A 23,548-nucleotide genomic window follows, 5' to 3' on the forward strand; every position below is an offset into this window, starting at 1 on the left:
ATTTCAGTACTATAGTACATGCGTCACTTGGCCTTTGCCTCTACCTGTTTTTTTATTCCATTCATAGTTTGCTATTTGCTATTATCACCTTTTTTCCCCAAAACTAGCCGCATCCCTCAATCTCCCTCATGTGTCATCACGGCCAGGAGTTCTCTCCTCATGCAAATGCACACACAATATATGCACACGCACACGGCAAACAGTTGGCTGAGCCCCATTGGTCCAGAGCAGGCAGCGCTGTCACCGTGGCGACAGTGATATTGACGGCCATTATGATAATAGTGATAACAACAAGCATACTAAAAATAATTATAATTAGCTTGTCTCTCTGTCGGTCCAGCTCTCCTCTCGGCTTGCTTCCTGCTGTAATTATCCACAGCTGAGCGCATTGTCTCCCTCTGCACCCCTTTTCATCTTTTTCTGCCCTTCCCCTGCTTTTAACTCCCTTCCTCCTGTCTTCCTCTGCTCCTTTACCCTCATCCACTCCCAGAATGTCTTTAATTTTTGCACTGTCCATTGTGGGCTGTGTTATGAATCTTCCTGCAAATAAACACTGCCTGTGCCCTGATGCTAACAACAATGCAAAACGGTGCGATAGATAGTATATAGGTATACCGTACGTCTCTGTACTGTAGTGCATGTTCCCCTACATCCCTACTTGAAGCCCAAAGATCTATTCATGCAAGGCCCAGTTTCCTCGCTTCATCCGTCCTCCTCCCTACCTCCGGCCCAGAATAACGGCCCTGGCAGACTTGGCCCCGCCAATGTCTTTCATTCCCTCTTGTCCTTCAGTCTGCTTTCTCTCTCTCTTCCTGGACCCTCATTTTGCGCACAAGTCGACTTTTGTTCATCATCAACACTGCGCGTTATTCAAAGCCTCAAAGGCCGACTCTTCAGAAGCGACACCTGGATGAGTGCGGACAGAGTGAGGCTTGTGCGTAGAGAGCAAGAGAGGGAGAGAGAGAGAGAGAGAGAGAGAGAGAGAGAGAAACTCCAATACATTTCAGCTGCAGGCACGAGACACTTCATCTTTTGCAAGCCAGGTTTGTGACAGAAATGCCAATTAGGGCTTCAGTAATAACCTTCAGTGTGCCACTTGTTATATACGAGTAATTCACTGTCAAACCACTGTCATATTAAATATATCATGCTACATTTTGGGGGAACATCAATAATATTATTATTATCAATAATTGTTTATTTGTATATGTTGCTATATTGAATTATGAATGAAATGTACTATAAATAATAAAAGATGTGATTAAAAATACCTCCAAATATAACTATATATGATAGTATATAATAGTATATATAATAAATATTTTTTCTTAATAAAATTTATTTTATAATTTATTTTTTGTCCATTATTTATTTGAAAAAACTAATATTTAATAAAAAAAAATAATACATGTATACAATATATTTTATAATGATTAATGAAATGAATTATAATCCATTATTTTTTTGAAAGAACAAATATTTGATTAAACAAATTGTAATATATGATTATTATTCTCAAATTGATTTTAGGCAAATAACGGCAATATTTGATTACAATTTGCATACCATCGCAAAAAATATAAAATAGTATAGTTGTGTATCAATGGCCCCGTGCGTGCGTGGGTTTTCTTCGGGTTCTCCAGTTTCCTCCCACATTCCATAAACATGCTAGGTTAATTGGCGACTCCAAATTGTCCATAGGTATGAATGTGAGTGTGAATGGTTGTTTGACATTCAGCTAAATGTATAAATGTATTATAAATGTACATGTTTCTTTCCTCAGGTGGAGTGTTTTAAAACTTCTCATCACTATGTTGTTATGTTGCTACTATTTCAATTCTACATGGAATATTTATATGCTGAAAAGTATTGTCAATTGTTTGAATTGTTTTTCTTTATTGAGTTTACTGTAGCTCAGTCGCCAATATATCAGCAGTCCCTTACTGTATATAAATGCAATTAGTATAAGCATATTTTTGACAAGTTTCTTTCCTTTTTCCCACAGTTCCGAGCCAGCCTCCCCAGAATGTCCGTGCCATCTCCGTCACATCGGATGAGGCCGTCATTTCCTGGGCTGAACCTCCCAGGATGACCCTGCACGGTGTTCTGAAAGGCTACCGTGTCGTGTTTTGGCCCGTCTTCCCCGACGGAGGTGTGTCGACTGCTTAAACCTTTGCGTATATGTGCTGCTACATATCTGTATGTTGTTGTGTTGCTTCTCAGAGTGGGGTGAGATGCAGAACATCACCACCACCAAGGAGCAGGTAGAGCTGAGGGGTTTGGAGAAGTTCACCAACTACAGCATCCAGGTGCTGGCCTACACGCAGGCTGGCGATGGCGTGCGCAGCAAAGTCCTGTACCTCCAGACCCGGGAAGACTGTAAGTTCACGCACGTATAGATAAACCAACTATGGTCCTTCTTCCCTCACGGGTTTTAGCTGCAGTGTGGAAGGCTGGGGGTATGGGGTCTTTGTAAGGATGAGGTAGCTGATTAAAACCTCTTTGTGCTCTGATGTGCCATTACCAGTGCTAATGAGAATTAAGAAGCCAAAAAGTGTGTGCGCTTGTGTGTGTGTGTGTGTGTGTGTGTGTGTGTGTTCCACGAGCCTAAGGGTGTGGATCTGTGCATGTGAAGCTGCGGGGGGAAGGAAGGGGATTTTAAGTGTGTATTTGTACAAGTACATTTCCCAGTGTGTTAGGGAGAAAATGCGCTATTGTTTGTGTGCACGTCTCGCTCTACACGGCGTACAAGAGAGAGATTAATTCTTTGTGGCTTAGAGAGAATTAATTTTGTGCTTACACCGGTGGGTTGTGGATTACATCCGGATCTGCCTCTCCTCTCTCTCCCAGAGGGCCCGGCAAGGCAGGCAGGCAGGCAGGCAGGCAAGAGACAGACTGGGTATTTTTAAGAAACGTAATTTCTTTATTCTCTTTTCGCCATTCTCCGTGTCAGCCTCGCTGCACGTATATGTGTGCATGCAAGTATGTTAGTGTGTGTTTATCACATCCAGGCTGATGCAGGCCGACACCGTGTCCAGGGGCAACTTCTTCACATACGTTGAAGATTATCTGTCTGATCCCCCTTGCCCTCAGTTGTGTGTGCGGCATATGTTTGCAGCGGAGTTGTGCAAACAAGAGCGATTGTCTGCTCTGCCGCTGTGAAGGCTTGAAATGACTATGATTCATGACTTTGCTCTTTGGCGTCCCTTTGTCTCTACGTGCATGTAAGTGTGTTTACATGGCCGTGCTTGTTACAGTGCTTTAGGTATTTCATGCTACCACTTTGAGGCGTCATGTCTCGTATTTGAGGATGAATATTGGAAATTCTCCTATAGTTGCCAGTTTTGGGGTCTACAAAGGCAAATGACCACCAGGGTCTTCTGGTCATAATCACTGGCAGTAACAGTATAATAATAATAATAATAATACATTTTATTTGTATGGCGCTTTTCAGAGTACTCAAAGACGCTTTACCGTAGAGAGAAAAAAAATGAAATAGAAATAGAGCTGAGTAAAAACAGAGTAAACGATGCATTAAAATACAATATGTTGGAAAGAAGTTTTTATTAACTGCATAAAATGTCAGGAGCTGCATGCAGCTGCTGTTGCTTTGTATGCTCCATTGTTGCGAATGTACTGTTGTTTCAGATGAACTCATTAGATGTACATATATCGTCCCACATTTATTGCAGTTACTGTATTTTCTGGACTATAAGTCATACTTTTTTTTATAGGTTGGCTGTGCCTGCGACTTATACTCCAGAGCGACTTATAAATGGAAAAAACTGTTTATGTTACATAAACACTGGACACCTTTTCATGTTTACTTTTTTGGGTAGCTGAAAAATGCAATTTATACTCCACACCTGTTTTTTCTACCTAATTATGCATTTTTGGCCTTGTGCGACTTATACTCCAGAGCGACTTTTCGTCCAGAAAATACGGTAATTTGTTCCAGACCTGACCGTGATGACTGAATTTTAGGTTAAGTAGGAGTCAAAATTAATAAATGCAATATTTGTTTCGTTAGAGCATAGAAAACCTGTTTATGACTTTGTAAACCCTCCAGTTATTCTTTGTTTACAACACATTGCTCAACTGTAATGCGAGGCTACAGAATCACTGCAGACATAAGGGACGGCCGTCGCTACCGAGCTAACTAATTAGCCCCTCCAATTTACTTATTCTAAACTTAAGAAAGTGTTTCAAGCAGAGTGGGGAGGTAGGACAAAGTTCGAAGCAAAGAACATACCACTTCCACACTTAATGGGAGAACTGTGTCGTGTCAGACATGTAGTGTGAAGGCTAGAAGACTATAGCTTGTTTTTCAATGTTTTTGACTGCATTCAAAACATCATGGGAAATGTAGGTTTTTGGTAAGCTACACAGTAATACTTATCACCTGATTCAAGCCTGAGGTGTCTAATCATATGAGTCTGCCCTTCATCGTCTCTGTCCCTCACAGGGGGAGGACATCACTCCTCCCTTGCACATGCTGTCTCCAATATTAATTAACAGTTGTTTTTTTTTAATTGTACCCCTTAAGTTACTTATACCTTCATTGAAGACGTGAGCCAAACTTTCTTTGACTTCATTTTGGATTATTATGCAGTTGTGCTTGAAAGAAAAGCGAAGACTTAAAGTGAGAAACACTATTGAATTCAAGAAATAACTCGAAACATCTCACATCTTCAGTGCAGGTAATGTAAACTTCAATTGATATGTATTCATTTGCATTTTTAAATGTTTTCTGCATGTGAAACTATAATTTCTGCTTTCTGGAACAAATTAACTGGATTTCCATTATTTGTTATGAGAAAAATGTATTCGGTTAGAGTACGTTTTGGTTAGATGGACCTACTGGAACGGATTAATGATGCTAACCAAGGTTCCCCTGTAGATTAAAATGTTGTACAAACAGAATGTCAAATAAAGTGAGCCTAAAGGTACATATGGGTGGATGCGGTTTAATACCCAACACCAAACTTTCCTGTGCTTATATACTCTCTATGTTCTCTCCTTCTCTCTACTATGCAGACCCTGGGCCCCCAGCTGGCATCAAAGCCGTGCCCTCCTCTGCCAGCAGTGTTGTGGTGTCCTGGTTACCCCCTCATAAACCAAATGGAATCATCCGCAAGTACACCATCTACTGCTCCAGCCCAGGGTCGGGCCAACCAGTGAGTTAAAGTCAGGGGGGCTTTATTTGGAAGTGAGGAAAAGGAATGGAAAGGAAGCTGAACTGCTTATGCACACGCACACTTTTGCTGCAGTCTCAGCACGAGGTGTGTGTGGTGTGTGTGCGTGTGTATGTGTATGTGTATGTGTGTGTTATGTGTGTGTGTGTGTGTGAAATGAGCTCCACTCGTACCGCAGTGTGTGTGCTTGCAAGCTCACCCTCCTGCCTTATTTGCATATCTGCGTCTCATCACGTTGCCAGGACAACCTCCTCTGTTCATCAAGCAGGGCGGAAAAACACACACATACGCTCGCATCCAAAGACTCACTATCTATCCGTCTGTCTGTCTATCATTGCATCTACAGTATCTCTCTATCTGTCCATTTATCTATAGTAAATGGATCTATATACGTATCTATGTATATATGTATCTATGCGTCCATCTGAAGCCCCCATGCAGAGTTCAGGATGATTACTATGTAAATGAGTGTGACTAGAGAAAGGGAGGAAAGGAAGGATAGAGGATGAGGGTGGGGGTTCCGCAGGGCGGGGGGGTTGCATACACACCACAGGGGATGTACTTTTGTTCTTCTTTTCATTATCTCGCTCTATTGTTCCCTAGATCGCCGCTATCTCCACGCCTAAGGAATATTTTAATATCCGTTTCACCAACACATGCTCAGTCACGCCCCCGCCACTCCACACCGACCCCTCACCTTCTTTGAATGCTACAATTTCCACATTTATATATCCATCCATTCATGACTCCTGCTGTACATTCCCACTTCCACCTGTGTGTGTTTAGTCATTAAAGTAAATTTTAGAAGGATGTAAGGCAAAGGGGGTGCTACTGGTGGATGGATGCATGTGGGTTCCTCCAACATGCTATCTTGAGTATCACGCAGGAAAGAAAGCATCCAGCAATTTTTACTGAACGCACCACTCCAAAAACCATCGGACCGCCAAAGATGTAAATTAGTGCCAAACTGGGGGACGTGATGACATTTTACAAATGTTTCTGATAGGTTGATTTGCATGAGTGATTATTAGGAGCACAACTAATGCACTGTAAAAAAAAAAGCAAGACTACATTCTTAACATCTGAATGTTAACAAAATAATCAGAACCAAAATCAGATTAACAATTTTGTTGGCAAATGTTTTTAATGTAGAGTGCGTGCCATGTTATCAAGGACATGTTGACATCCATGTTACCCATTGAATACACTGTACTGACCCGACTACAAGACTGGATTTTCCATCCATCTTTTTCCCCTTATCCAAAAATTGGGCATTGGAGGCGGCAGCCTAATATGAGAAGCCCAGCCCTCTCTCTCGCTACTTCGTCCAGCTCTACGAAGCATTCCGAGGCCCGTTGAGAGACATAATTTGTTAAAATTGTTTTCACCGAAGCCTCCTTCCCTGTTCTGGGAGTCTTCCTGGGCAGATGCCCGAGCCGCCTCATCTGGGTCTTTTCAATGTTAAGGAGCGGAGTCTCGACTACATGTTGCTCCCAGATGACAGTGCCTGTGACAGACCCTGTGGAGGAAAGTCATTTCGGACGGTCACTCCACAAAGCTCATGACCATAGTTGAGGGTAGGAACATCTATCGACTGGTCACCACAACTGACCAATGCAGAGTCCACATCGCTGCCAATCTGCTTGTCAGTCTCGCCTTCCATGCTCTCCTCCCTCGTGAACGAGACCCCCAGGCAGTTTAAACTCCTCCACTTGGAGCAGGATCTCATCTCATGCCAGAGATGACATTCCAGCCTTTTCCAGGAGAGAACCATGGACTCTGACTTGGAGGTGATGATCCTCACCCCAACCGCTTCACACTTGCCTCTGGACCGATCCAGTGAGAGCTGAAAATGGCCGCCCAATGAAGCCATCAGGACCACATCATCTGCAAGAAACAGAGAACTAATCCAGCAGCCACCAAATCACACCCTGGTTGCGCCTAGAAATTCATAAAATCCATGGAGGGTATAAACAGAATTGGGCTTATTTTTGGCAATGCAGACCAAGGACAGAACTGCCCGAATTAGGTAGTTTGGTACCTCCACAGAATTCCTCAAGGAACGCGGTGGAATGCCTTCCCCAAGTCTACACATGCAGACTGGTTGGGCGAACTCCCATGTGCCTTCAAGGACCCTGCTGAGAGTGCAAAAGTCTCCAGGACAAAAATCACATTGCTCCTCCTGAATCCAAGTTTCAACCATCCAGCAGATGGTCCTCTCCAGTACCCGAATATATATTTTTTTTACCAGTTAAGCTGATAATTATGAGCTCACAATTTTTCAAATGGTGGACCTGCCGGTCCTCCTTCTTGAAAAGTGAGACTGAAGGTATTTTTTTGCATTAAAAAAGTCTGCAAAAACAAGTCGTCTTACATATTGCAGGTCTACAGATTTCTAAATGTAAACCAGAATAGTCTCCCCAAGCGAGCTTATCTTCCTGTCGCTCACACACACACACACACCAATGACATAGACCGATGCAGAGACCTGCTTGGAAAAATAGCCAAGAATGGAAGAGGACATCAGAAGATAACGTTACCCACAATGTTAGGTACACCTAATGTCACCCAATACACAGAAACATATAAATCATTCGCAGTAGCGATTACACATACAAATATGATCTTCCATTTCAGCCAGTGTGTGTTTTCTTTCTCACATTTATCCATTAATAGTTGCAGCTCACATCACAGTAGCAGAGATTGCTGTTGTAGAGGGACATGCAATGCGTGCACATGCATGTATAGGGCTTACCTGCACAGCAAATGAAGCAATATAAGGGAATAATTGGTAGGGACACTGAAGAATGAATGTCAGTATAGTGTGTGTGTGTGTGTGTGTGTGTGTGTGTGTGTGTGTGTGTGTGTGTCCGTGGAAGAAACAGTGATTTGACCAGACAACAGACACATGGCTGGGTTAAACACACTGCAATTACACATCCACCTCCAGGTCATGCATGCCACTGTTATGTGTGTGTTTTCTGCATCATTCACTGCGTTGTGGGGAGTTGGGTTTGCTCGTGTGTGAGTGTGTGTGTTTTGCTGCTGTATTATCCTCATTAGTGTATGACTGTTCATGATATCTCTAACTGATTCATTTACCATTTTCCTCATTGCCTTCCTCTGTTTGCCCTCACCCATAAGAGGAGAGAAGGAAAGGAGTGGTCTCACCTTTCCTTATTTGCTTTCCCTCCAGCTTCATTCGTCCACACACCTATGCTTTATTGTATTACATCCCAAAACCCTCACTATACCTTCCGTGACCCTCTTTTCTTCTGATTTGAGGGGAGACTGGAGGGCTTGGTTCACATTAAAATGATGTTCACTGAGGCCTTCACATTACTTCTGCCTCCCTAGTAAAATGACTATGACCTAGTGTTCGGCATCACACACAGTTTACTCACTGTTGCCACGCCGACCGACACAGGATATACAGTGCATCCGGAAAGTATTCACAGCGCTTCACTTTTTCCACATTTTGTCATGTTACAGCCTCATTCCAAATTGTATTAATTTAATCTCTCACCTCAAAATTCTACACAAAATACTCCATTATGAAAATGTGAAAAAGTTTTTTTTTTTACTTTTTTTTGAATTTATTAAAAATAGAAAACAAAAAAATCACATTTACATAAGTATTCACAGCCTTTGCCATGAAGCTCAAAATTGAGCTCAGGTGCATCTTTTTTCCACTGATCATCCTTGAGATCTTTCTACAGCTTAATTGGAGTCCACCTGCAGTAAATTCAGTTGATTGGACATGATTTGGAAATATAATAACTATATATATAAGTATATAGCTATATAACTATACTATATAAGGTCCCACAGTTGATTGTGCATGTCAGAGCACAAACACCAAGCATGAAGTCAAAAGAACTGTCTGTAGACCTGCGAGACAGGATTGTCTTGAGGCACAAATCTGGGGAAGGATACAGAAAAATTTCTGCTGCTTTGAAGGTCCCAATGAGCACAGTGGCCTCCATTATTCGTAAATGGAAGACGTTTGGAACCACCAGGACTCTTCCTAGAGCTGGCCGGCCTTCTAAACTGAGCGATCGGGGAAGAAGGGCCTTAGTCAATCCACCAATCAGGCCTGTATGGTAGAGTGGCCAGACGAAAGCCACTCCTTAGTAAAAGGAACATGGCAGCCCGTCTGGAATTTGCCAAAAAGCACCTGAATGACTCTCGGACCATGAGAAACAAAATTCTCTGGTCTGATGGCTTTCATCTGGCTACTCTACCATACAGGCCTGATTGGTGGATTGCTGCAGAGATGGTTGTCCTTCTGGAAGGCTCTCCTCTCTCCACAGAGGAACGCTGGAGCTCTGACAGAGTGACCATCGGGGCCTTGGTCACCTCCCTGACTAAGGCCCTTCTTCCCCGATCGCTCAGTTTAGAAGGCCGGCCAGCTCTAGGAAGAGTCCTGGTGGTTCCAAACGTCTTCCATTTACGAATAATGGAGGCCACTGTGCTCATTGGGACCTTCAAAGCAGCAGAAATTTTTCTGTATCCTTCCCCAGATTTGTGCCTCAAGACAATCCTGTCTCGCAGGTCTACAGACAGTTCTTTTGACTTCATGCTTGGTGTTTGTGCTCTGACATGCACAGTCAACTGTGGGACCTTATATAGACAGTTATCATATTTCCAAATCATGTCCAATCAACTGAATTTACTGCAGGTGGACTCCAATTAAGCTGTAGAAAGATCTCAAGGATGATCAGTGGAAAAAAGATGCACCTGAGCTCAATTTTGAGCTTCATGGCAAAGGCTGTGAATACTTATGTAAATGTGATTTTTTTTGTTTTCTATTTTTAATAAATTCAAAAAAAGTAAAAAAAAAAAAAACTTTTTCACATTGTCATAATGGAGTATTTTGTGTAGAATTTTGAGGTTAGAGATTCATTTAATTCAGTTTGGAATGAGGCTGTAACATGACAAAATGTAGAAAAAGTGAAGCGCTGTGAATACTTTCCGGATGCACTGTACTTTTCTGGAAATACTTTTGGGAAATGCGTGACTTTTTTCTGCCCCAAAAATATAATATTTATAACACATTTTAATTAGCTAAGCCACACTTGTGCATTCTATTAATTATAATTCCATCTCGCCACGATGTACTGAAAGTCCACATCAACAACAAGTTCTGTCCATTCGTCATTTATAATTATTTCTACATGTAAAGCTAATTATTCGCAATAAAATATATTTTGTTGATATTTTTGTCTGGAACGGAATATTGCCTTAATTTTCATGTTTTTGACCTTTTAGAATGATTTAAAACTAAGAAACGAACTATAACTGTAAAGTTATTTTGACCTTTCACTATTACAGTCCACTTTCATTTGGGCTAAGTTGGAACGTGACGGACCGGAAGAAGATACAGTGAAATAAAACGTTATAGTGTGCAATACTGCCCCCTACAGGAGAGGGGTGGTAGAGTATCAACAAGTGGTCATCAGGGTTTATCAAAACGTCAGAGATTCCACAGTGTTATAGCCTGCGAGTCAGTGAATGTGTTTGTGTCTTATGTCTGATCTATTCCTATTCCTGTGTCCTATTCTTACTGCAAAGATGCCAAGCGAATACGAAGCCAACCCACAGCTTGTCTTCTACCGCATCAGCCACCTCAACCACCGGCAGCAGTACCTGATCTGGGCCGCGGCCGTCACCACCGCAGGACGGGGGAATTTTAGCGAACAGGTCACCGTTGAACCCGCCGCCAAGGGTGAGTCTTGTAATATATTTTTAAATCTAGGGTAGAACTACATGCTGTAGATTATTCCATGAGTACTGTTAATTTAGTTTCTTTTCGCATACGCCACCACATTCTCCATTCCAACAACTCGCTGTGTCCAATTGAAGTTTAGCCCTTTTCTTTATACATGACTCACCAGTGCCTCTTCAGGGGCAAAGTGGTATTGCATGACGAAACGACTCAGTGCTTGCATGTTGGCCTGAATCAGGGATTTTCAAAGTGACTCTTGGACTCCCCTCCTCCCTGAAAAACAGATTTTCTTATCATGTTTTTTGAAGATGTTTTCTTTCATTTTTATCAATTAAATTATTCTCAGTATTTCTTCATTTATCGTGGTTAAATGGTTCCAGCCCCAAGTAGGATTCCTTATTTGTAAATGGGATACATATAGTTAGACTATAAAAAACCTGTTTGCAATCTTCTAAATATGTTTTTGACATTATTAAAATAGTCACCTTTACACTTATATTACCCAACATAGTAAAATAAATAATAAGTAAATAATACATCCATCCATTTTCTATACCGCTTATCCTCATGAGGGTCAAAGGTATGCTGGAGCCTATCCCAGCTGACTTCGGCCGAGAAGCGGGGTACACCCTGGACTGGTCGGCAGCCAATCACAGAGCACATATAGACAAACAACCATTCACAGCACACTCACATTCAATTTGGAATTCCAATTAGCCTAGCATGTTTTCGGGAGAAAACCCATGCACACACGGGGAGAACATGCAAACTCCACACAGAGATCGAACCCGGGTCACCTAGCTGTGTTGCCTGCGCGCTAACCACTCGTCTGGTGCTTGTGTGTCTCATAGAACATTACAGTAGCATTTCACCATCTTTGAATGACTTGTATTTTACTTCATTTAGCCATTTTTATGCTTGAAAATGTTTATTGTGAGAAGAAAATCTACAGTTTGCTTAAAAATCCATCATTCCAACCAAAAGCAGGCTGCATTCAACGACAATGCAACATGGTTTATTCATTAAGATAATACAAAATAAAAAACGTGATAGAGTGAAGCTGCAGAATTTGAAGTGTGAAGTGGCGAGGAATGAATGTATGTCATCTACCAAGGCTTACCAAGGCACTAGAAAAGCCTGTCATGCTTGAATTTAACTTCAGATACAGTGTTTAAATCATGTTTATGACATAGATATGGCTCTTACTTAAATTCAAGACCTTTATTTGCCCCACAGTGGCAATTCAAGGCACACAAAGCAGCTGTTAATAAAACATACAAGCTCCAAAAAAAACAAGCAGCCCTGAATGGGGGTAACTAAACAGGAAAGGAATGATTTATTGATGACAGCCTAATAGTGCTACTTTACTGACACATTTGCAGCAATCCTTTCTGCTTTCCTTCCGCCAGAAGCGTTATGCATGAACCAAGCAAGGTGTTTTATTGATTTCTGGGTTCAAAGGGCAACAGATGAACTGCTCTGGAGCGCGGGGAGGTGATGTAAGGCGGTACATAAGGGTCGAGAAAAGGGGAAAGACTTGACTAATACACGAATACACATTAACAGAGGCCACTTAAGTCAATTGGTGCTGGATTAAAAGGCGGATGAAAGAATGTAGTTGGAGTTGTAGTTACATCATGTTACTCTTGTTGTGTAAAAGTAGACTCATGCGCTTGCATTAGTGTGATTGGTAGCCGAGGAACTACATTATAGTCTTGGGATATGCCGTCATGGTTTTTGATTTGAAGTTTCCTATCCTATATATTCAAATCACCATTACATCTCGTCTGTACTCCATCAGCCCCAGCTAAAATCCTGTCATTCGGGGGTACGGTGACCACACCATGGATGAAAGAGGTACGACTGCCCTGCAACTCTGTAGGAGAGCCGACGCCAACTATTAAGTGGACCAAAGACAGGTGAGACGACATGGCAAAATGAAGTCAAATGGGCTCACGTTTTGGTATAAAAACATGTGCCCATGTTTGTCTTTGCTAGCGAGAACACAGCTATCCCAATGTCTCTGGATGGACAGCGCCTCATCATGTCCAATGGTACGCTGGTGCTGCGCTCGGTCAAAGCGGAAGATTCTGGCTACTACACCTGCACGGCTACCAACACGCTGGGCTTCGACACCATCATCGTCAATCTTTTAGTGCAAGGTGACAAACAGGCAGCACCTGTTTTTTTTGTATGCTCATTTTTTTAGCCTTTGTATTGAGTTGTGGACTCCTATAGAGCAGCTACACACAATAACACAGAAAACGTTTTAGATTTTGCAGAATCTGCACCTATTCCAGCTGTATTTCCTTGGATTTGTGCTCTCAGCCAAAACGGTCTGTTTTAATTTATTTCACCCACGGCCCACCTCCGGGCACACCCACTCCTCTGTGATTGGTCAATTGCTTCTTAACTATGAACAAACCCCACTTCCGAATATCGTGGTTATAGGAGTTGATAATCAATGAATAGTCTTTGGGGAGCTAATTGAAAAGTGTTTAGGCGCTACTGGCTGGAGACCCCTGACTTCCCGTATATGAACTCAGAGTTCTAACATAGCACCGCTGGTGGGGTGGAGCTCAGGAAAAGTTTATATACTATATATAAGGAAGTCCGCCCCTCTGGGGCAGTTTTATCGTGTGTTTTGAAGCCTTTTTGAGCTATCCAAAACGTCTTTCAGGGCTCACTTCCTTTGGCATTGTATAACACAAGCAATAAATGCAGTTACAATGTTGTATTCTCAACTTTCTAACTGCATCCTAAAGATCCCTTTTAATGTTTCTACTGAGATTCAACTTGTGTGTTTTTCCAGTTCCTCCAGACCAGCCTCGTCTCACTGTTTCTACCACATCCACCTCCTCCATCACGCTAGCCTGGATACCAGGAGACAATGGCGGGAGCTCTATCAGAGGTATGGCCTGTTTTATTTCTTATTCGTGTGGCCAATTTAGACATAAGACATAATGTATAGAATGTCAACATGTTCTTGCAACTGTATGACCTCTAATTTACCTGTCACTCAAATCATATAGCACAGTTTTTGCAGTTGTGTGCTTCAGCTAAGTACAGAAGTTGCTCTTGCTTTAGTACCATAATGCAAAGCCATTATTCCCCACGGCACACTACAGTCAGTAGTGTCTTTGAGATACTTAATAATGTGCATATAGGCCATTTAAATACAGTACAATACAAAATAAATGAAAAAAAGCAAGCTCTGTATTTCTAATGAGTACCATGCAAGAGAAAGTACTATAAACCACAGCCACAGTTTTTTTTGCAAGCATAAAAATGGTTATATGATATAAAATATAAATATAAAACCTTCAGAAAACATGTTCAAAGATGCTGCGATGACATGTTCTACACTGGCCACTAAGTGGCACTAATGTTACTGAAATGTTCGAGGAGACACACAAGCACCAAACTTTTCCAGGGGTTTTAATGCAGGTTTGAATGATCTCACATTAGGCACAATATTGCTATGACAGTAACCCACGTCAAGCTAAAACTCTACTCTGAACTCCTAACATCACTTCCTGTCCGCCTCCCTCACTACCACCGGAACACATTTACAGTAACACAGTAAGTGTGACTATAGGGGTGTTAGTTCATGTCTAGAGGGCTCTAATAATGTTAAAAAGCATATTTAGAAGCTCGTAAACAGGATTTGTATGCTCTAACACCAAAATATTAGGTTTATAAATGAGGAATCCTACTGTGTGGGAATTCACTTATCACGGTGGGGTCTGGACCCAAGGAGCCGCAATAAACGAGGAATTATCGTATATGTTAAAATAAAGCATCCCCAATTAGCTTAGCAGCTCAGTCAACAGCAACTCCAGCAGCATCAGCATCTCCAGCAGAATCAGCATCAGCATCAGCCCTGTCTTGGTGTCTGTGGTGGCTGAAGAAGACCAGACTCTTCTAAGAGTCTGTCATGTCTGACTGATACTGACACCTACTGGACAGTACTGTAGATGCAGTACGTCTGTTTGTCAAGCTGTTGGCACAATGACATCAAGGGTTTGGCTCCAAGACCCACCGGCAGATATTTTTCAATTCACATTTCTCAAGTAGCAATTTAATGAAAATAAAGTGCGGTTTGACAAAAATAGCAAACCCCTACAAATATGACACCTCAATAGATAAGCTGCACATTCCACTTAAACAGCTGGTAAATAATAACCATAACATAAGTAACAGTCAAAGGCTCAACAAGATATAGGACTGACACACATCCTAATGGCTGGAGACTACAGTAATAATAATAATAATAATAAATTTTATTTAAAAGCGCCTTTCAGGACACCCAAAGTCGCTGTACAGGAGATAAAAACACCAATATAAAATACAAGATAAAAGACAACAAACAATAAATAAGAGCATACAATAAATCGGGAGAGGGGGGACCATGTGAAGCAGTTAAAGGGAATAGGCAAGTTTGAACAGATGGGTTTTGAGTTTAGATTTGAAAATGGGAAGGGTGGCAGAGTTAACGGAGGTCTGGTGGCAGAGAGTTCCAGAGTTGGGGAGCAGAGCGGCTGAAAGCTCTGCTCCCCATAGTTCTAAGACGTACAGAGGGAACAGTGAGATGGAGGGACGTGGAAGATCTGAGGGAACGGGATGGCTTAAGAATGTGGATGAGGTCAGAGAGGTAAGGGGGGGCAAGGTTATGGATGGACTTGTAGGTGTACAGAAGGATTTTGTAGTTGATTCTTTGCGTCACTGGGAGCCAGTGGAGTTGCTGCAGGATGGGGGTGATGTGGTGGAATGAGGGGGTCCTGGTGATGATCCGGGCAGCAGAGTTCTGAACCAGTTGAAGTTTATGGAGGGATTTGATGCGGGAAGTGACAAGGCTATGGACGAGGATGGCGGTGGTGTGGGGGGTGAGGGAGGGGCGTAGACGATTAATGGAGCGCAGATGGAAGTAAGCTGACCTGGTGACGTTATTGATGTGGGATTGGAAAGATAGTGTGCTGTCGAGGATGACACCCAGACTCTTGACCTGAGGGGAGGGGGAGACTAAGGAGCTGTCGATGCAGTACTAACAAACTTTTTGTTTTTCTAACATGCATGCAATGTATATTAATATACATCACATATACAATGTACACTTCATTGCTACACATGTCTGAAAAAGAGCAGGAAGAAGCAAAGCTTATTAAATCCTACTTCTTCTCCACGTCAGAGCAGTTGCCAATTCAGTTATTGATTTTTCTTTCTGCATCCACACACCCCTAAACAAAAAACAAATAAAACCAAAAGAAAAGTGGGGACATCAGGCACCCTGGCCCCGACCCCCCATTCCTTCAGTATACCCATCCAATGCCCAGGACCCAACCAATCCCCGCACACCCCACTGCCCTCCAACAAGGAGCCAAAATGAAAACCGTCTATAACGGGTGTGTGACCGACCTACCAGTTGAGAATCACTGCTCTAAACGGGCATGTGCAATATTTGTGTGTGCAGGTTTTGTGCTGCAGTACTCCGTGGACAACACAGAGGAGTGGAAAGATGTGTTCATCAGTTCCACCGAGCGCTCCTTCAAACTTGACAACCTGCGCTGTGGTACATGGTACAAAGTCAAGCTGGCGGCCAAGAACAGTGTGGGAGCGGGACGCATCAGCGAGATCATTGAGGCAAAGACACACGGCCGAGGTAAGAGGAAGACTGAGCAAGAATTGCAGAATTGACTTAAATGGCCTTTTTTTCTCCACATTTATATTTGATTATATTCCAGAGCCCCAGTTCAACAAGGACCAGCCTGTCTTCACCCACATCAACTCTAGCCACGCCCGCCTCAACCTGCAAGGCTGGGCCAGCGGCGGCTGTCCAATCGGCACCGTGACCCTTGAGTTTCGCCCGAAAGGTAAGCCACTTCAGGCGGCGTCCTTTGGGGAAAAATCCATCGAGGAATAAGTCTCAATATGGCAACTTTCCTGCAGGTACATGGGCGTGGCAGAACGTGCGCACCAATGCCACTGCTGACGTGTTTCTGGCTGAGCTGCGTGAGGCCACTTGGTACGAGCTGAAGATGAAAGCCTGTAACAGCGCCGGCTGTGGCAACCAGAGCTCCCAGTTTGCCACACTGGATTATGACGGCAGTGAGTTAACGACTCGCCATGTGAATGTCTGCAAGGAGGATCCCGTAAATGCTCCAATAAAAGCTCTATTCAAATTATGTTCATATTCTAGATTTAGTATTTACTATTATAAAACTAGCTGCACAGTGGATGAGTGGTTAGACCAGCACGGAGACCGAAGTCCGATTCTCCCCTACGGCATCTCTGGCTGGAGTTTGCATTTTCTCCCCGTGCTAGGTTAATTGGCAACTCCAAATTGTCCATTGGTATGAATGTGAGTGTGAATGGTTGTTTGTCTATATGTGCCCTGTGATTGGCTGGCCACCAGTCCAGGGTGGACCCCGCCTCTCACCCGAAGACAGCTGGGATAGGCTCCAGCATGCCTGCGACCCCAGTGAGGACAAGCGGTATAGAAAATGGATGGGTGGATAACACAAAAGCATTCAGAAGGCGCATTCAAATGTAGTTTTATATACTGGTCACTAGGTGTCAGTAATGTTTATGTAATGTTTGGTGAAACACACAAGCATAAGACATGATCGCCAGAACAGCAGGATTTTATTGCATGTGTGCATTATGTCACAACAGGCACAATAATCCCTAACAAGGCTGTAACCCACACCAACTCAACTCTGAACCCCGGACATCACTTCTTGTCCGCTACCCGCACTCGCACCGGAAGACATGTAGAGCAACGCACAGAAACACATATCTTATGTATGTCTTATATGTATTATTTTCTCTGCTGTTCAGTATATTAGGTAATACGAGTGCAAAGATGGCTAAATGTATGTCTACAGGGTTTTAATATGTTAAAAATGTATTTAGAAGGTTGTAAATAAATAGGTTTTCTATATTCTAACTACACAAATATTCCATTTATAAATAAGGAATTCTACTTCACGGAAATTCACTTATCACGGTTGGGTCTAACGTCCTGCCCCTTTTACGGTTTAGGTAAATAAATGCCCTCTGTCTAATTCCAGCATTTACATCAGTAATCATATATTTTTATGCGTGCAGGCACAATTCCACCAATCAAGTCCCCCCTGGAAAAGAACGACGACGTGAAGAAGCTGTTTTCTATCGGCTGCCCCGTAATCCTGGTCACCCTTGGCGTGGCGCTCCTCTTCATCATCCGCAAGAAACGCAAAGAAAAGAGGCTGAAGAGACTCAGAGGTGAGAGCAGAGCCCAGTCAGGCAAATAAGAGTATTACTATTTTTGGGAAGTATGTATGGTTAGTCCACCCTCGGCCATCTCTGTGTGGAGTTTGCATGCGTGGGTTTTCTCCGGGTACTCCGGTTTCCTCCCACATTCCAAAAACATGCTAGGTTAATTGGCCACTCCAAATTGTCCATAGGTATGAATGTGAGTGTGAATGGTTGTTTGTCTATATGTGCCCTGTGATTGGCTGGCGACCAGTCCAGGGAGTACCCCGCCTCACGCCCAAAGACAGCTGGGATAGGCTCCAGCACCCCCCGCAATGCTTGTGAGGAAAAGCGGTAGAAAATGAATGAATGTATGGTTAGTCTGTGTTGTAGAACTTCCTGTCTGTTGGGGGCAACGCTAAGTTATCCCTGTCAAGTCACACCCAATTTGAATGAAATTGGCTATGTACTACATATGCACGTTTAGAAAGCTTAAATGTTATTTCTACACTGTCTTTTTCCAGATGCCAAAAGCCTGGCAGAGATGCTGATCAGGTAAGGTGCATCCTTCCCACTCCTGCTCATAATATATGTCTCCACAAAGCATGTATAACCTGTATGTTTGGTCATATCCCAACACTGTGTTTGTCTGTGTGTGTGTGTTGTGTGTCTGGAGCAGCAAAAACAACCGGAGCTTTGATACCCCAGTGAAGGGGCCGCCTCAGGGCCCACGCTTACACATCGACATCCCGAGAGTGCAGCTGCTGATCGAAGACAAAGAGGGCATCAAGCAGATCGGTGAGAGGAAGGCAGAGCAAGAGAGAGACAGAGTGTTGTTGTGCTTGCATCTGTGTGTGTGTGTGTGTGTCACAGGAATAACAAACACTGCAGGGCACTGCATTCACTGTTTTTTCTGAACGGTTTGTGTCTTGGACAGGCGAGGACAAGGCCACCATACCTGTGACAGACACCGAGTTCAATCAGACCGGGAACCCACAGAGCTTCTGCGCAGGTGTGTCCGTTCACCACCCTGCTCTCATCCAGAACACTGGTCCTTTGATTGACATGTCAGACATCAGACCAGGAACCAGTAAGTGCTCTTTCTCCTCGTTGGGCCTTCTCACCAATCTGAGAAAACTAATTGAAGCAGTGCAAGTGTCCCTATGACCCACATGTCTTCCTGGTTTGTTGAACCCTCCACTGTGGTGTTTCCTGTCCATCTAATTGTGCCTCCCCACCCCCTCCTCACTGACTTTTAACATTTAACCTCCATCTAATCCATCAGATCCAGTTTCAAGGAAGAGCATCAAATCCGCCCACAGTATCAGAAACCGCTACTCCAGTCAGTGGACCCTGACCAAGTGTCAGGCTTCCACACCGGCCCGCGTCCTTGCTTCAGATTGGCGCACAGTCAGCTCGCAGCACGGCATCACCGTCACGGAGAGCGACAGCTACAGCGCCAGCCTCTCGCAGGACACAGGTTGGCACACGGGGGACACTTACAGACGCGACACCACACACTATTGCGCTTGTGAAGACATCTTGTTTGACGCCGTCCATGTTTTTCAGTCAATTTCGCTCAAATTATACAAAACGATGTACTTGTCAGTCTCCTAAATGTAATGGTAATGGTAATAGTAATGGTAATGGTTTTATTTCATTTGAACATGCATCAGATTACAATTGAGTGCATCACATAATCAGTTCACAGTTCCAAGCTTATTAAATTAAAAAAAATATTTTTATTTGTTTTTTGTCACGAACCGAAGTACGAGGTGATATGACCATACAATGACATGAGGTACTCATAGTAACTGTCATATGGTACCATAGTGTACCAAACCCTAAAGTTACTGTGTGACATTTCAAGTCAGTCGGAATTTAATTCCATATCTCATTCAAAGTCTTTTGGCATTTCAAGTAAACTGACCACTCAACTATTTGGGTGAGTGGTCAACACTTTTATCTGTACAACACTTTTATCTGTAGTGATCGGCCGTACCTTTTCCACAGATAAGGGTCGTAACAGCATGGTGTCGACGGAGAGCGCCTCGTCCACCTACGAGGAGCTGGCCAGAGCGTACGAGCACGCCAAGCTGGAGGAGCACCTGCAGCACGCCAAATTTGAGATCACGGAGTGCTTCATCTCCGACAGCTCGTCCGACCAGATGACCACGGGCACCAACGACAACGGCGACAGCATGACATCCATGAGCACACCCTCGGAGCCTGGAATTTGCAGGTTTACGGCCTCACCGCCCAAACCACAGGACTACGATCGAGGCAAAAATGTCGCTGTGCCCATCCCGCATCGTGCCAAGAGTGAGTCTTGCTGTTCATTTGTCATTTGCCCTTTGAAACAAGTCTAAGAAATGTGAAAATTGCTTATTTAGCCTGCGTCGGTACCCTTGCGCATTGGATGTTTAACACCTGATCCTGGTGTATTGCATGTAAACAACAGCAAAGGTTCATTGATTTATTCCCTTTCTACCATTTATCCTGGTCGCAACATGGGTAAGCCGGAGCCTATCCCAGCTTCAGTTACTGGTCAAGCACAGGACACATATATATAAATTCACACTCCTTAGAAAGAGACCTTAGGAAGAAACCACAGTAAACCCACCCAAGCAAGGGGACTCGTGTTTATTTTCTGTTATGTTTCTTGATGTGTCACTTCCAGGTGACTACTGCAACATCCCCCTCTACATGAAGTCCGATCCTTTCTTCCGAAAGCAGTCAGAGCATCATGACCCGTGTCCAGTGGTCCCACCCCGTGAAGCCTCCATCCGCGGCCTCGCCCAGCGGGCCTACCATACCCAGGGCCGTCACATGACTATGGACTCCAAGCAGCAGGCCCTCGCCATGGGCCACTCTGGCCTGTCCAACCTCACCTCCTCTGGAGCTTCAGCTGGAGGAGCCTCAGGAGGGAGCGCAGGAGGCATGTCCACCAGCTCCAGCAGTTCCACGCTCCCCCAGAGGACTCTCACCATGCCGGGCTCCTCAGCCACAGGGGCCCAGAGTGCGGCCGCCGCCGCTGCTGCCACTGCTGCTGCCACCGCCGCCGCTGGAGCATCATCATCCTCCAGCGGAGGCGGGGCAGCCGGGGCCTCAGGAGGCACCCCAGGTGGCGCCTCCTCATCCTCCAAGATGGGAGGATCCAGAGACTCTCTCCTAGACAGCAGCTCGTCAGGCTTAGGCAGACTACAGAAGCAGAGGGATGGAGGGGCGGGAGCCTACTCCAAGTCCTACACACTGGTGTAGCCTTGACGTCATGGTGGCCTCCCTCTGGAACTTCTCTTAAAAAGATTAGCCAGCGCTTGTCTGGAGCCTCTATTGACAAGTGGGGTGATGAAGGCCCCAATGCCCAGCTCACCCATCGGTGCCTGCACTGTGCCAGGCTGCAGGGGGCTGCTCGGGCTCCCATCAACACTGCAGTAAGGAGGAGTTTGGGTCTCCACAGCACAGGGGGTGGCCTTTCTTTCTGCCTGATCACATTTCCGTTACTACTGCATTTCCCCACCTCTTATGCCACCGCATTTATTGATCCTCTTCACATTTTCATCTTCTGGTTGGGCCAACATATGCACAAAATCCTTTCCAACAATTTTACACAAACGTGTTGATGTATGAGCCCATATTACATCATCGTGCTGTGGCGGGATGGTCATGGTAAAAGTGATGCAACATGTTACATTAAGGAATTCCATGTTTACACTTGCACAGTTCAACATGTCTGGAAAGGAGTGAGAAGAAGAGTTTAACTGTACCCCTTCTCCGTGTCTCAGCAATTACTGATACAGTGGAAGCTCTTTTTTTTTGTCATCAAAAGGTCAGACGAAAACCTGTAACGTACGAAAACTGACTCGATATTTCATGTCAATCTTGGTTAATCCTTTACATTCCAATTCTATTCGTACTTTGCTACGACTTCTTTCTCGAATTTAACTGAATTTAACCTTCGTCATTAAAGTTCTGGCACTTTTATGCAGCCATATTCCATTTAAAAAGCACAGATTCCTTAAACTCTCAAAAATACACAGTGCACATAAATGCCTCACCAGGCATATGCGGACTGTGCTTAATAGGGGGAAGGAAGAAGACCGATATGAGTTGTTCTGTGTGGGTTCTATGCGGTAGTAAACCACACACACATTAAAAAAAAGGGTTAAAGAATTCCATTTCCGGAATCTGTCTATGGTTTCCCAACTCTAAAAGTGACTCAATAACACATAGATGCTTTGTTTGGGCAATCAGTTCCATTGCTAGCTTTTTAGATGTACTGTTTGGCTGGCAGTACAAAAACCCAGACATACATTTAGAAATAAATTTTGAAAAAAAAACTGGGATGTACGGAAAACCGAGATTCCACTGTAGCTTGTTCAATTCCTGTGCGAAGCAAATGTTACCACTTTCTAAACGGCCTGGTAAGGCGATCGTCTCCCAACTTGAAGTTTGCTGTTTCGATCTTCCGTCCCCACGAGAGCATGTCAAAGTATCTTTGGGAACGATACCGAACCCGATAAATGCAGCAACCTCGAAAGAAGGAAAGAATTTGATGCTTTCAGTGGATGCATTACACACCAGCCTTTGCAACATATTGAGGATTGGAGTGATGAAAATGTAACCTCATGTGCACTTGGGAGGATTCTCAAGCCTGCAAGAGTATGAGTATAAAGTCAGGTGTCAAAACAACTTAACCCGCACCTCCATTTTGCACCCTTTAAGGGGCACAATTGCTGCATTTTTGCTGTATGGGAAAGTTCTTGAAAGAAAGGAAGGGACGTTTTCAGTCAACAAGCGAGACGCCATCATTCTGTGCTGAAGTCTTTTGATACACTTGATCCCTTTCCACACCTCCACCATCTCCATACAGCATCACTGTGACTGACCCCCGAGCAAAGGTTGTCAAGATGCATAACAACACCAATTCCAACTTCACACATCCGTGGACAAAAAGAGCTCTAAAGTGATATTTAAGGTACGAGTTTAGCTTTACGCATGGTACTGTATGTCTACTGTTTATTTTACGACGACAGAGTATTAGGGCCGCGTTGAAAACAAAAAAATCTGAGATTTCAAGAACAAAGTCGTAAATTTATGAGAATAAAGTTGTAGATTTACGAAAATAAAGTCATAAAGATACAAGAAAAAAGTTTACATTTACGAGAAGTCATACCAAGGCCAAAGGTCACAAAAGTCACAAAAGTACCCCCCCTTTCATAGCTGTTTCCGGCAATGCCTGTTACGATGAAGTATTAAAATAATCTGAGATTTTGAGAACTCGTAATATTCCGACAATAAAGTCCTACATTTACGATTAAAAAAAACTCCTAACATATGGAGGGGGCGGGGTAAGGAAGTACAACTTTATCTCGAAATCTCAATTTTTCTA

General features: G+C 43.6%; 1 protein-coding gene across 2 annotated transcripts in view; it reads left to right on the plus strand.

Moving 5' to 3' along the window:
• Positions 1–23,348, plus strand: part of dscaml1 (Down syndrome cell adhesion molecule like 1) — a 108,723-nt gene extending 85,375 nt beyond the window's left edge. For both annotated transcript variants that reach the window (XM_058080709.2, XM_058080711.2), the window contains 17 exons: positions 2,006–2,152; positions 2,224–2,379; positions 5,038–5,177; positions 10,770–10,923; positions 12,725–12,842; positions 12,922–13,085; positions 13,736–13,834; positions 16,394–16,582; positions 16,665–16,793; positions 16,870–17,028; positions 18,031–18,186; positions 18,681–18,711; positions 18,836–18,954; positions 19,094–19,246; positions 19,442–19,636; positions 20,170–20,478; positions 20,837–23,348. In XM_058080709.2, the coding sequence (XP_057936692.2) occupies positions 2,006–2,152; positions 2,224–2,379; positions 5,038–5,177; positions 10,770–10,923; positions 12,725–12,842; positions 12,922–13,085; positions 13,736–13,834; positions 16,394–16,582; positions 16,665–16,793; positions 16,870–17,028; positions 18,031–18,186; positions 18,681–18,711; positions 18,836–18,954; positions 19,094–19,246; positions 19,442–19,636; positions 20,170–20,478; positions 20,837–21,417 (2,999 nt within the window). In that variant the 3' untranslated portion in view covers positions 21,418–23,348. The remainder of the gene's footprint in view (positions 1–2,005; positions 2,153–2,223; positions 2,380–5,037; positions 5,178–10,769; positions 10,924–12,724; positions 12,843–12,921; positions 13,086–13,735; positions 13,835–16,393; positions 16,583–16,664; positions 16,794–16,869; positions 17,029–18,030; positions 18,187–18,680; positions 18,712–18,835; positions 18,955–19,093; positions 19,247–19,441; positions 19,637–20,169; positions 20,479–20,836) is intronic.
• The last annotated feature ends 200 nt before the right edge of the window (positions 23,349–23,548 follow it).

This window comes from Doryrhamphus excisus, linkage group LG8 (genome assembly GCF_037039965.1).
Source record: "Doryrhamphus excisus strain RoL-2023G ecotype Guam linkage group LG8, RoL_Dexc_Guam_v1.1, whole genome shotgun sequence".
Lineage (NCBI taxonomy): Eukaryota > Metazoa > Chordata > Actinopteri > Syngnathiformes > Syngnathidae > Doryrhamphus > Doryrhamphus excisus.